The sequence below is a fragment of the Spermophilus citellus genome (genome assembly GCF_964194105.1).
Source record: "Spermophilus citellus genome assembly, chromosome: 8".
In the NCBI taxonomy this organism is placed as follows: domain Eukaryota; kingdom Metazoa; phylum Chordata; class Mammalia; order Rodentia; family Sciuridae; genus Spermophilus; species Spermophilus citellus.
The window spans coordinates 153810637-153823936 of NC_138189.1; the positions used below are offsets into that span (position 1 = coordinate 153810637).

The 13300-nt window shown below is 51.2% G+C and overlaps 1 protein-coding gene across 1 annotated transcript in view; it reads left to right on the forward strand.

Moving 5' to 3' along the window:
- The window catches only part of QRFPR (pyroglutamylated RFamide peptide receptor), a gene marked incomplete at both ends in the record, with an annotated part of 30984 nt that extends 22242 nt beyond the window's left edge, over nt 1-8742 (forward strand). Inside the window, 5 exons of the mRNA XM_081304399.1 lie at nt 170-328; nt 2795-2856; nt 6299-6534; nt 7609-7706; nt 8342-8742. Coding sequence (XP_081160525.1) covers nt 170-328; nt 2795-2856; nt 6299-6534; nt 7609-7706; nt 8342-8742 — 956 coding nt within the window. The remainder of the gene's footprint in view (nt 1-169; nt 329-2794; nt 2857-6298; nt 6535-7608; nt 7707-8341) is intronic.
- Nucleotides 8743-13300: the final 4558 nt, after the last annotated feature.

A 13300-nucleotide genomic window follows, 5' to 3' on the forward strand; every position in this document is an offset into this window, starting at 1 on the left:
TTTAGGAACTGGGAGCCCAACAGAGAGAAAACACAAGCTGGGTACCGTCTCCACTGCTGTGTGTCTGTGTGTTGCCATAGCAATGGGGTCCCCAGCAGAGGCTTGGGACGCCCACCTGCGGCAGGTGGCCTTGCTCTGAGTGTGACGTGTCCCTGCTTCCTTCTGGCAGGTGCCTTCATCTGCAAGTTGCTGCCCTTTGTCCAGTGCACCGCCGTTGTGACGGAGATCCTCACCATGACCTGCATTGCTGTGGAAAGGCACCAGGGACTTGTCCACCCTTTTAAAATGAAGTGGCAGTACACCAACCAGAGGGCTTTCACAATGCTAGGTGAGGCCATGTGCTGAGCTGGTAGGGCTCAGGGGACAGTGTGTGTGCCCTGGAGGGTCGCACCCCGGGGCCTGCAAGCTCTGAGTGCCCGAGGGTGTGCAGCCCCCCCCCCCCACGCCACCTGTTTGCCTCTAGCCCCCCATCTCTCCTCAGGCCTGTCCCAACACTGACTTCCTGGGGACACCTCTCAGGCAAACTTAACTCCCACTCCTCTATGGAAACCCGCCAGAGGCCCGGTCCTCAACCTTCAGCACCCCAGCTGTCAGACAGCGGTGAAAGGCACTGAGCTAACAAGGGCAGGCAGGTCCCCAGGGGGCAGAGGACAGGAGGGCTGCTAGAGGTGCGCCTGGCGGTGAGTGCACAGCAGGAGACTTTGGCTGTGAGAGAGCAGAGTGGGTCCTGGATGCCCAGTTGGCTCCAGCTGCTCCCGATTAGCTGCCACGGTGAACGTGCCACATGCCAAGTGGCACATTTGAAGTGCGTCCTATTGCCTGGCACAGTGACTTGGGAGAACTTCCCCGCTCCATAGCTGGATGAGCTTCACCCTGATGGGATTTATGCTGCTAAATCAACAGAGGCCCAGGAAGCAGCCGAGTGGGCATCAGAGAGAGCAAGTTTCACTACTATATCAAGTGAAAGGTGTCAGCAAGCACTTATTTCTGCTATGACAATTTAGTTAGTATTGGATTGTGGAATTACAGAAAGGATTCCTGAGGGCTTTGCAATCCTAAACTTATCTTGAATAATTGGAAACGAATGGATGAATCAACAGGGGAAAATCCATTAGTTTTAGTTATCTTCAAATTTATGCCATGTCTCTCCTATGAAGATTCAAAGGTCTCTGGGCTTTTGATAACTGACCACCTTGTAGCATTAAAATATGTGAAGTGGTGTGGTGGGGAGGTGGACGAGGAAAGGACACACGGAGGCAGTCACCAGGCGGGAAAGGGAAAGAGGAGTTGGGTCTCGACACACTAGGCCACGCTGACAGTGGGCCGGAAGCAGACCAGCTCCAAGGTCCTGGAGAGCAGCAGGTCCTATGGTCAGAGACAGCTCCCCACAGGTGGTTTCTCCTGCCAGTGAACCAGCCCTGTCAGTCACACCTGGGTGCCTGGCCTTGTGCCTCCTTCTAGCTGATGCTGCCCTCCCAGGCCCCGATCGGGGACCTCCCAGAAGTGGTCCTGGGTTGTGTGAGCCTGTCCCTCTCACCCTGCACCTTCCGTCCTGGGCTAGTGGGGAGCCCAGGAGGACTAGCAGTGAGCCCAGCCCAGGAGACTCGATTCCCCCAGAATTTGCTAGGGACGGGAAAAGGACTGGACACTGGGAGCTCCACACGCCTAGAACAGATAGATGTGGGGAAGGCTGGAGTGCAGAGACTTGCCCGAGCCCCAGGGCCACCTGGGATCATTAGGTAGGGAGGACGTCTGCCCGCGGTGCCAGTTCATGGGTCTCCTCTAGCAACCTGGTGTGGCCCGAGTCTCGGCTTCTTGGAACCCAAGGAATGTGCTGTCTTATAATGACTCGCCCAGTGAAAGAAAACCAGAGTTTGATTTTCCCCAAATCAAAGATGGCCCTTGGTTTTGGCCTCTTCTTGATTTGTTAATATTCCTAGGCTGAAATGCTCCTGGGTAATGACACCATTTTCCTTCTTTGCTAAGAGCCTATCAGAAAGGTAATTCCTCTCAATAAACTCACAATGGGGGGCAGGGTATTTAGAAAGGGCGGCTGGTTTCTAAAGTCACAATTAGGTGTTTCCTGGATCAGAAAACAGTGTCCAGGTTATGTGGCCTAACATAACGCAGTTTAGATTCAAGAAGAGAAGGTGGACGTGGTCTGGGGCCGGTATGGAAGTGGCTAGTCTGTTCAGCAGACATGGGTCAGCGCCCACCGAGGGCCAGGAACTTTCCCTGGAATTTTATTTGGGGCAACAAAACAGTAAGTGGATCGTCCTCGACCACGGATGGACGGTGAGGACTGGCTAGCCAATGCTGGTACGTGCAAGGGGGCAGTGCAAGGGGTGTGGAGCAGGGGGCCTGTGTGGAGGAGGGGCGGGGCGTGGAGTAGCAGCAGCACACAGGGGCATTGGGCAGGGGTGGAGCAGCAGGGGGCGGGGTGTGGAGCAGGGTGTGGAGTAGCTGGGGGTGTGTGTGGAGTAGGGGTGTGCAGCACAGGGGTTCCTGGAGCAGGGGCTGGGGTTCAGGATGCAAACCCGCAGTGCTCGGTCCTCACTAGAGGACTCAGAGCCCGTGCCCAGAATCAGGTTGACCTTACAGACAGGAGAACGTTATTAAGGAGTTTTTAACATTTAAAACTGGTTGAGAACCCATGAGCCCACTGCGCTGCCCAGGGCAGGGGAGACGGAGGAGGGTCGCGGGGCGTGGTGAACAGGGAGTCCCGGTGGCCCGATCCTCAGCACCTTGTGGTCTTCTCAGCAGAGCCCCTTCTGATGACTTCTGCATTCTGCAGGTGTGGTCTGGCTGGTGGCGGTCATCGTGGGCTCCCCCATGTGGCACGTGCAGCAGCTGCAGGTAGACTTGGGACCAGGCTGGTGACGGGTTGTTGAGCCATTTCTCACCCCTCTTAATTGCAGTCATTTTCTTTCCTTCAAGAGCATTGCAGAAAATTTGTGTGACCTCAGTTATTTCACAGGAAGTCTTTTAACCTGAGTAAAATAAGACTCCCCCACTCTGTTTTATCCAGCTCTTCTTGATATTGTGGAGATTTTAGTTAAAAAATTTTTTTAAATTTACAAGATCACTTAATGCATTCCACAGCAAGGTGACCATGCTGGTGTCTCTCCATGTCTTGCTGCATTTTAAGAGTTCAATGATTGCTTTCGATTTTTCTTATATTTTTAGGTCACATAAAAATTTGTTTTTAAGATTGTCTACTTAGTTCTTTCTTACCTGCCTCTGTTCATTGACAAATTGAAACTGGAAATATGTCAGGGGTCATCTCTGTGACTTCCCTCCCACACCTTCTCTGACAGGCCCACCCGCCTGGGCTTCAGGGTGAAGGGAGCAGTGTTCATGGCAGGTGGCCCAGCCTGTGGCTGTGCCTCAGTGTGTCCTACACAGGGAGCCGAGCACAGGCGGGCTTCAGGGACAGGATGTGCACAAGGCAGCCTTTAAAGGGACATGCCCTTTATGCTGTGAATAGAGGTGGGCAAACGTGAAACTTTAGGGCCAGCAAGGATGTCAAGTGGGCCCCAAGATAATGGCACAGTTGGAAAGTAGCCAGTGCTTTTTGGGTTATGAGGGGAGCTGTGCTGAGTGGGCTGGACTGTGTGGGTGAGAGCACAAAGCCGCTTCATTCCATCTCTTGCTGCCCGAGTGGACCCCACAGCTCCTCCAGCCACTCAGGTGATATTTTCCTCTGGTCACTTTCAGCCCCTTGTCAAACTCCATGTCCGGAGACAGTCACATCACTCATACTTGCAGTCATTTAAGCGTTGCCTTTCCCTCTGCTTGGAATGGTTTCAGGCCCAGAGCTGTGAGGGGCTGTGGTCAGCGCCTTCTCTGCCCGCCTCCTGTCTCTCTGCCACCTCTCTCCTGGGAGCCCGCACGGAGGGTGGGGAGATGGAGGGCAGAGGTCCTGTGAAGGCGGTGCCCTCTGGGGATGGCTGTGGCCCGTGACAGACTCTTTGGTCCCTGGGTCTCCCCAGGATACCAGCCCTCATGGCCACACAGCTTGGACCACAGCTCCTGCAGCTGACCTGCCCTTACCTCAGCAGGAGACTCCGGACGTCAACTCTTCCCTGCTGTGGCCAAGTACCTGAGAAGAACCACTTGGAGGGGGAAGACTTATTGGGCTCACACTTTCAGGGGTTTCTGTCAGACAGCTCTGTTGCTCTGGGCCTGATGTAAGGCAGAGCCTCATGGTGGAAGGGAGTGGCCCAGGGAACCTGCTCCCTCTTGGAAGCCAGGAAGCAGAGCGAGAGCCAGGGACAAGGTACAGTCCCCAGGGGCACTCAGGACCCACTCCTTCCAGCCAGCTCCCTCCTGCTGCAGTGTCCACGTCTCCCGGTACTCCGTTCAGCTCCAAGTACCTCGGTGGGTCGATCCGCTGAGAAGGTCAGGGCCCTCGTGGTCCAATCCCTTCCCCAAAGCCCCACCTCTGGCCATTGCAGATCAGGCCAGCCCTTCAGCACCTGAGCCTTTGGGGGATGTTCCCTGTGCAGACCATGACCTGGAGTGCATTTCTAGCCGATGGGAGAAAACGAGGTCTACCAGTCTCTTCAATAAAATCATCTTATTGTGTACTCTAAATGGATTTTAATGTATAAGTCCTTTGTCTAGTTTGAGAGAATGTGTACTGTGTGATCTAATTGGCAAAGCCGCCCTGTCGAACCCAGATCAGCCAAATCAGGTTTGCCTCCTGTTCTGTTTCATTTTGAGGGACTGTAAGTGCATTAGTAGGGCCACCTTCTTGCTCCTGGCTTCCACGGGGGACAGGCAGCAGCTGTCTTAGCACTGCTCCTGAAGTTCTGGGCCTGGCTGTCTGGCGGCCTCTCAGGAGTGATGTCTGACAGTTTCCGGGACCTGGAAGCAAGGAGGTGATTAAATCAAAGTTATCGTCCCTTCTGCCCCCTCACTGTGACCTGTGCGTTCACAATGCCCCAACGCTTGTCAAAATACCATCTCCCCAAATGCCAGGCCTTACCCTGAACAGAAGCAGGCTTTGACAGGGAAGCGAGAGGTCCTGGCATGGCCTCCACTGCCTGGTCCAGGGCTTCACTGACGGCCACAGTTGGTGCTCCGTGTAGATTTGAGTAGGGAGAGGGTAACTATGAAAGAGGAGGTGAGAATGTGGGCCCAGCATGTCCCAGTCCCAGGACCAGCCAGAGCAGTGGAGGACCTGGTACTGGTTGTCACAATCCCATCCAGGTGTGCTGTTGGAAAGCCTGGGCTTGTCCCAGTGCTGCAGAATGCTGTGTGGAGGCCACCTGTCTCCCATGCAGCTGTGAGATGTTTTGAGAGGTATCCCCCTTGACCCTCTAAGGTCTGCTTACCTAAAGTCGGAACGAATTTCCTTTTTAAATCCCATTCCTGGGGAGAATTTTTCCCCCACTAAATGTGACTGTTCCTCGTTGTATTCCCTCAACACCTGGATGAGAACTTAAATTTTCTTACCTTTTCAACGGATGTTGATGATTAGTGACAAAGTTTGCTGGGAGTGCAGGCAGAATATGCCTGATACCGAAGTATTCACCTGGAACCCTCCAGGGTGATCGAAGTGGTTTTGACAGTTGGACAAATTCCCTCATTTTTATTCCTGTCACTCAGACATGACTTTCAAATGTGCTATAAACGTTTAGTTGGTCCTGAAACGAGCCCTTTTAGTAACCATTGATGTTGTCATGGTTCCTAATAATGTTTTTGAACGTACAAGATGAGTCCGCCAGAAACAGTATGAACATGTCGGCAAATAAATACAATCGGACAGGAGTTTGAATCCAATTTGCTTTTTATCTCAGAATTGACCAGTTGCCCTTTTGATCTGTTTCCAAGCAACCGGATCATTCTACTATGAGACTAGTAAAACATGTGGCTCTCAGCCTCTTGCTAGGAAAAAGTCTGAGGACTCCCAGGTCTGTTTCCTCAACAACTAAGAAAGAAAAGTCTAATTGATGGGTTCGATGAATACTGAGCTAGCTGGCATCTGATGCAAAATGTTTTCAACATGCACTTTATTAATTGTGCTTTTTCCAGCCAACTGAAAACTCGTAGCCAGGGGAAATAAAAGTTGAGAAAGATAAAAAATGAAAATAAAAGCACAAAACTCTTAAGAACTTGAGCAGTTGTGTGGAAAACACTTCTAACCAAGCAGCCATGGAAAAGTGATTACGGGGACCCGCACAGCGGGCGTCTGGGGGGCTGAGCAGGGCTGCGGTGTGGCGCTGGCTCTGGGTCGAGTCTGCCCTGTGGGTGCAGACGCTGGTCCTCCTGACCGTGTCGTTTTTCTGCCAAGATCAAGTACGACTTCCTGTACGAGAAGGAGCACGTCTGCTGCTTGGAGGAGTGGGCCAGCCCCGCGCACCAGAAGGCCTACGCCACCTTCATCCTCGTCATGCTCTTCCTCCTGCCCCTGCTGGTCATGCTGGTCCTCTACAGCAAAATCGGCTATGAGCTTTGGGTCAAGAAAAGGGTGGGGGACGGCTCTGTGCTTCGGACTATTCATGGGAAGGAAATGTCCAAGATCGCCAGGTGGGTCCCATGCTACGTTCCTCTCTAAGTGCTTTTCCTCAGTTATGCTGGGGTGGGACATTCACCAGGGCTCCCAGAACCCCTCGTGATTTAGCCAACTCAGATTTAGAGCCTGGCTGGCCTGTAAACCCTGAGGTTTTATGAGATTGTGCGTGAGGCAGGAAGAGCGAGATCACCCGCTCTGAGATCAAAACAGGCTCTGTGGCTGTAGATAGAAACATCCCTGGGATTGGGCACACCACTACATTTTTATCTATGTGTGACGATGGCTTGGCCGTAGCTAAGGGCTGGTGCCAGGACCTGTGGTCCCCCCGGGGGTCTGCCCTGAAACTCGCCAGCTATCATGAAGACCAGCACCTGGAGAGCAGGTCTTGCTTTTCCCAGACGTCCAAGGGGCCTGCACAGCCCATCCTTAGGATGTCACTCACAGACATCAACAACGTGTAACGGTGCTCTGAAACTGGAGCACGTTATTTTAAAAAATTAGTATTATTGATATTTTATTTGTACCTGAAGTCTGTACTTTTGGGTTTTATTCACTCATAGCAATTTTAAAACACAGTTTACTGGTATGGTACGTGCAGTCCATATATTTTATCTTACCATCTCTACTTTATGACTGCTGGAGCAATATGTGGAGAGGCCTGACTATTCCACGGGTTCCACAGGGCCAGGTGTGCAGTGCCCTCTAGTGCCCATCTGTGTAAAGACCTTGCTCCCTCGACGTAATAAAGGGTTGCATGTTTGTTCCGTCCTCGGGCTCACACATTTCATAAGTATTTACAGTTTCCTATCACGGGTATGAAGGCTTTTCAACATGCTGTGAATAAAAGCTAGACTGCCTAAATTCAAATCCAGAATGCCCCCTCCTTAGCCATCTGACTCTGCAAAGTATTTCAGCTTCTCTGTGCCCCTGGCTGCATCTGCCCGGGAGCTTGTTGGGAACATGGGTGGCATATTCTTGCCAATCACTAGCCGAGCACCAGCCCACAGTGAGCACAGGCTGTAAGGGATGCCATCAGCTGGACACCTTTGCCGGGCAGAATGACAACCCGTGTTTCCCTGTGGGTCCAGGAGGAAGAAGCGAGCCGTTGTGATGATGGTCACCGTGGTGGCCCTCTTTGCCGTGTGCTGGGCGCCATTCCACGTCGTTCACATGATGAATGAGTACGGTGAGTGTCTGTGCTGGGTGAAGGGCTTTCTCGCTTGTGGGCTGCTAATGGGCGATGAGTCACGGGGATGTGCTCTCTCCACTCGGATAATCAAACGCCCGACATGGAATGCAGGACCTTCCTGGGCAGGACCGCCAGTCAGTAATTGATTAGGCACAACTGTGACCAGGCTGTCCCTGATCACAGAAGACAAAGAGACGCTTTGAGACTCTTCTCCCCTGGGACCCGTGGCTTCTCCCTCTTTAACATGGGCGAGGTGGCACCTCATGGACCTTCTTTATTTGGAACTGGCCTTCCTGGCATAGTGTAGTAAGGCCGAGGATTTCAGCCAGACCCTCAAGGAGTCCTCCCTGGCAACCCACGATCCAGTGGGGGTCTTGGTGTGATTGTGTTCCTGGAACACCAGCAAACGTTCACAGAATGCTTGGAGCATGGGGTTGAACGACTGTTTCCCAAGAATGCAGCCTCGTCCCAAAGGTCATTTATTAAGATACCAGGTGCCTCCCCAAGTGCTCTTGAGACTTGTGGGCCTCTGCCCCTTATGTGAATGTAAGTTTGTGGTGAAGATGGGCCAGGAGCAGCCGTCTGTTTTATTCATGGTAAAACAAGCATTCTGAAGTGCTGCTTTATTTCAGGTAACTTCGAAAAGGAGCACGATGAAGTCACCGTCAAGATGGTCTTTGCCATCGTGCAAATCATCGGCTTTTCCAACTCCATCTGCAATCCCATCGTTTATGCGTTTTTGAACGAGAACTTCAAAAAAAATTTCTTGTCTGCAGTTTGCTGTTGCCTAGTAAAGGAACCCTGCTCCCCAGTGCAGAGGCCTGGGGACTCAGGGGTCACGATGACGCGGAGGAAGGCAAAGCCACGTGGGAGGCAGAACCCCGTAGAGGAGACCAGGGCGGAAGCCTTCAGCGGCGGCCACATCGAGGTCAAGCTGTGCCAGCAGCTGCAGGGCCCCAGGAGCCTCAGGCGCCCGCTGGCCCTCCTCAGCCCCGAGCTCTTGGAGAGTCCTGCTCTGGGCAGTGGGCATTAATGGGGTGGCTCCCGGGGTCAATCTGAGGTTATTTTGAGCCATGGTCAGAGACTTTATTTTTAAAATGATGGCAAGAAGGAAAATCAATTTTTCCAGTTAAACTTACCTTGCACATGAAGACGCAATTTTGAAAAAGTATTAGAGCATCCTGGTGATCATTAAGGTGGTCTTTTAACTGTCATGTACAATGACCTTTGTTCGTGGCTAGCAGTTTGTCCCTGTGCAGTCAGTGGGCTGTGACTTTCTGTGAATTGCCGCACCTTCTTCCTTGACCGCCAGGTTAACTGGTGGACACCACGCTGGACTCTCCAGTGCCCTGGTGGAGTGGGTGTGGTCTTTTGCACGTGAAGTCTGTGCCATCAAGTCAAAGAACATGGAGAATCAGCGAGACCCAGGGGTGATGCCTGTGTTGCCGCTTCTTGTAGCTGTGGAGGGACCACTCTCTGGTGGTGGCTGTCACCTAAACTCTCTGTCTCCCTGTGTTCCCTCCCTACTGCAGTTCCTGGGAGCTCAGTGTGGAGAGGGTGGGAAGGCCCCTGTCCTGAGCTCCTGGGCTCTGCGGCCTGTCGCTGCTCTTGTGTCTCATGTCCCCTGAGGTCCTGCCCTGCACAACTTCCCTGTGTCTGTTTTATAACTTGTGTCTCTGCTTCAAAGAAGAGCTGGGGGTCCCATCTGCTGATGGACTGTGAAGTATCGAGACCCCTCTAACAGTCTCCACTAGTGTTTCTGCCCCTGATTTTCACTAGCAGAATGCAAGACTTTTCCTACATACAAGAGATTTTCTGCGTAGAAAGTAGACGAGGGAGGGTCCACACCACGCCCGAGGGATTTTGCTGTGCCCAAGGCTGACACCCAGAGCTGGGTCAGCTGGGGAAATGGAGTCCCCATTCATGTTCCTTCCCTCAGCCTCCTTGAACTCAATCACCTTCTCTCCAGAATTCTGACTCCTGACTGTCGGGGACCCCAGGCCACCATAGGGCCCCAAATTTCCCCTTTAACGTCTGTGATTCCCAGAGTCCAGTGTCCGCCTCCTGGCCAAGGAGGCTTTCTGCCCCAGTTTTGCAGCATCCACTCATCCAGTGGGGTAAAGGGAAGGAAGGGAAGTCCAGCAACTCTCAGGACCTTTTAGGATTTGAGCTTTAGGATTTTGGAACCAGAGAACCCAGGCCATTCAAACCCTCGAGTTACCTTCAACTTCATGTGTCGAAGCAGGTGTGAAAAAGACGAGGAAACCGTGTGGTGGCGGGAGCCCTGCCGAGGAACCACGGGGAAGTAAAGCAGAGGAGGTGGGTCATGTGTGATTAACTGCCTGTCCTGCCTGGTTGTCCTGTGACAAGACACTGTCATTAAACACCGGACCATGAGAAGGGGGTCAGAGTCACTGATGTGGAAGTAGTCATGACTCCAGGCCTGGTCACACGCGCTCCCTGTTGGACGGTGAAACATGGCTGGGTCAACAGCGCTGACCTTTTCATTATCAGTTTTAAACTTCTTAAGCCTTGCAGAGCTTGGTCTAGAAACATGCGGGTGTTAGGTGACAACAGACGTTCACCTCTGCTCGCGTTTGTGTGAGGTAGAGGCATAAGTTGTCCTGGAAGCTCGTCCTTGACACACACACTCTCCTTGCTCTGTTGGAAAGATTCAGGGAGGAGCAACGTTGGGCCTGTGACTGAGAATTTACTTCTATTGGCCAAAGGTCTGGGCCCCGTCTGGACCCTGAGTGGGGAGGATGGTGGGGTGGCTGGGGTTTGGAGGGGCCCCTGAAGACTGGGAAGACACCGCCCTTCTCCCATCTCCCAGCCTCCCAGTGCCTCTCAGCCCTGTCTTCTGCCCCTGCAGTGCTTCCCCATTGGTTCTCCTCTGCGGACCTCATTTCACCCGCCTGGTTTTCCTTTATCTGGGGCCTGGAGTGAGGACTGCCAAGGTTTCCTGGGATCCAGGATGTAGGACTGAGGTACAGAAAATCGTCTTCCATGTATTGACATGGGGTAAGACATCAATGAAAGCAGGAAAAAAGGTCTGTTTCACTGCTCAGACCTATAGTATGAATGTTGAGAGCCACAGCCGAAGGGGCCCCAGCAAACTTCCAGCTGCCAGCTGATTGGCTCCTCTGCGGTGATGCTCATTGGGCTGTTTCCCCGCCCTTTCAGACCACGGAGCTGCTCACTGGGGGACTCTTTTGGCTCCGCCCACACGACCCAGGCAATCAGCCTCAAGAGCAGGAGGAGTGGAGAGGTTGAGGGGCTTGTGGGAAGCCGGTGGTGGCAGTTGGGCTCTGAGGGTTTTTTCCTGAGGAGCTGTTTTGTTTGGCCTGTGTGGTTCTAAAAATAAAGTTCATTTCTTTTGACAAGTGGCTCCTGAATTGTGCCCAGCCAGACTGTGGCATTTGGTGGGCCGCACGGGAACGACTGAGGGTAAGTGATAACGTAAACTGCTCGCCCCTGAGGGCAGGGCGAGAGGATGGGTAGCCATTTTAAGATTCATCTTTTGTTTTGCTTCACTTTTGTTTTAAGTTGCCTGTCCCCTATGAGTGAGACAGAAGAAAAACCGCTCACATCTGAGGAAAAACTATTTGCGTCTGAGGAACAGATAGGGAGAAAGGACGGATGGACATTTCAGGAGGATAGAAAGGCTGATATAATGATTTTGTGTGGTTCCATTTTTATTTCATTCTGTCTCAGTTTTGTTTGGCATCATCTTGTTGGGTTGTATTATAGTAGAAATACGGGAACAGAAATTAGTAAAAAACAAACCGAAAGACTGTTAAGTAAATTGTTAGAGGAAGGAGGCATCCCAGTAAAATCAAGAGCAGTCAGGGCATATGTTGATACAATACAACAATGTAGCCCATGGCTTTTTAAGGAGGAGTTGTTGAATATATCACAATGGGACCATCATGGTGAAGATTTAAGGGAAAAGGAAAAGAAAAACCTAGGGACTCTGCCAGTTGGCACATTACCATTGTGGATCATGCTACAATTTTGTTTGCCCAGTCCAAACCTTTCAGTTCAGACAAAGGTAGAGGAAGGAGAAGACATATTGATTCAAGTAAAAGAGGAAGGTCTCTCAAGTTAGTCAGACAGAGGAAAAGATTCAAGTAAAAGAGAAGGTCTCTCGAGCTAGTCAGACAGAGGAAGAAAGTTCATAGCAGAAAAAGCCATCAGGGGAAAAGTTACAACAGGAGACTGCTACTAACACCTTTCTGTCACCAGAGGGCGCAAGTGTCCAACCAACAGTGCCACCTCCATATGCTGGGAGGCCCCCAAACCCCATAGTTGATAGATGGGATCCTGAGACAGGACCTCAAATATTAACATGCCCTGTACTTGAGCAGGCAGGAGGGCAGTGAATTTAACATGCTTTAGATTTCAAAACAGTGAAGCAGCTAAAAGGCTGTAACAACTTATGGTCCTCAAGCACCCTTCACTGTAAGCATGGTCAAATCCATTACCAACTTGAACATGACACCAGCAGATTGGGCTAGTATGTGTAAAGCTGTGCTAAATGGAGGACAATACTTGTTATGGAAGGTTACCAATGAGGAATTTTGCAAGGAGATGGCTAGGCGAAATGCAGCAGCTGGTTATCCTCAGAGAAATCTAGATATGTTGTTAGGAAAGGGACCTTATGAGGATCAGCAGCAACAAATTGCATATGATCCTGGCATATACTCACAAATTGCTGCAGATGCGGTTAGGGCATGGAAGACTTTACAAGGACATGGAGGTTTACAAGGTCAATTATCTAAGGTAATACAAGGAGCAAATGGACCTTACGCTGAATTTATAGATAGGCTTATTCAAACAGCTACCAGAGTTTTGGGGAATACATAACAAGCAATGCCATTACTAAAACAACTGGCTTATGAGCAAGCAAATCGTTGGTGCAGAGAGGTCATTAGACCATGGAAACATGAAGATTTAAACACATATATTAAATTATGTAGAGACATTAATGAACAAGGGCAAGTTGTGGCAGCTGCAGTACAACAGGTTTTAGATACCAGGCCAAAAACATGCTACAATTGTGAACAAACAGGACATTTTAAAAGGAATTGCCCCATAGGAGGAGGGTTTAACAAAACTAGGTATCAAAGGAGTAGAAAACCGGGTATTTGCCCATGATGCCGTAGAGGTAGACATTGGGATAATGAATGCCATTCTCAAACCACCATAGAGGGTACTCCATCATCAAAAAATGAACAAGGACCAGGTGTCCATCCACGATATCGTGAAGAAAAGCATCGGGCTCCATTGCCAAAAAATGGACAGGGGGGCCCAATGCTCTGGGGCCCAAGACCACAAATATACGGGGCACTGGAGGAACCCAGCAACCCCATCAGGGTAGTGCCCAGGACACATTGTCCATTAGATGCCTCACTAGACAAACCAGAGGGAGCGCAGGGTTGGACATCTGCGCCTCCGCCAGAACAGTACTAACTCTAGAGATGGGAGTTCAAATTATTCCCACAGGGGTAAAAGGACCTTCTCCCAAAGGAACAGTAGGCTTATTATTGGGACGCAGTTCTTCTACTCTAAAAGGACTTATGATAAGTCCT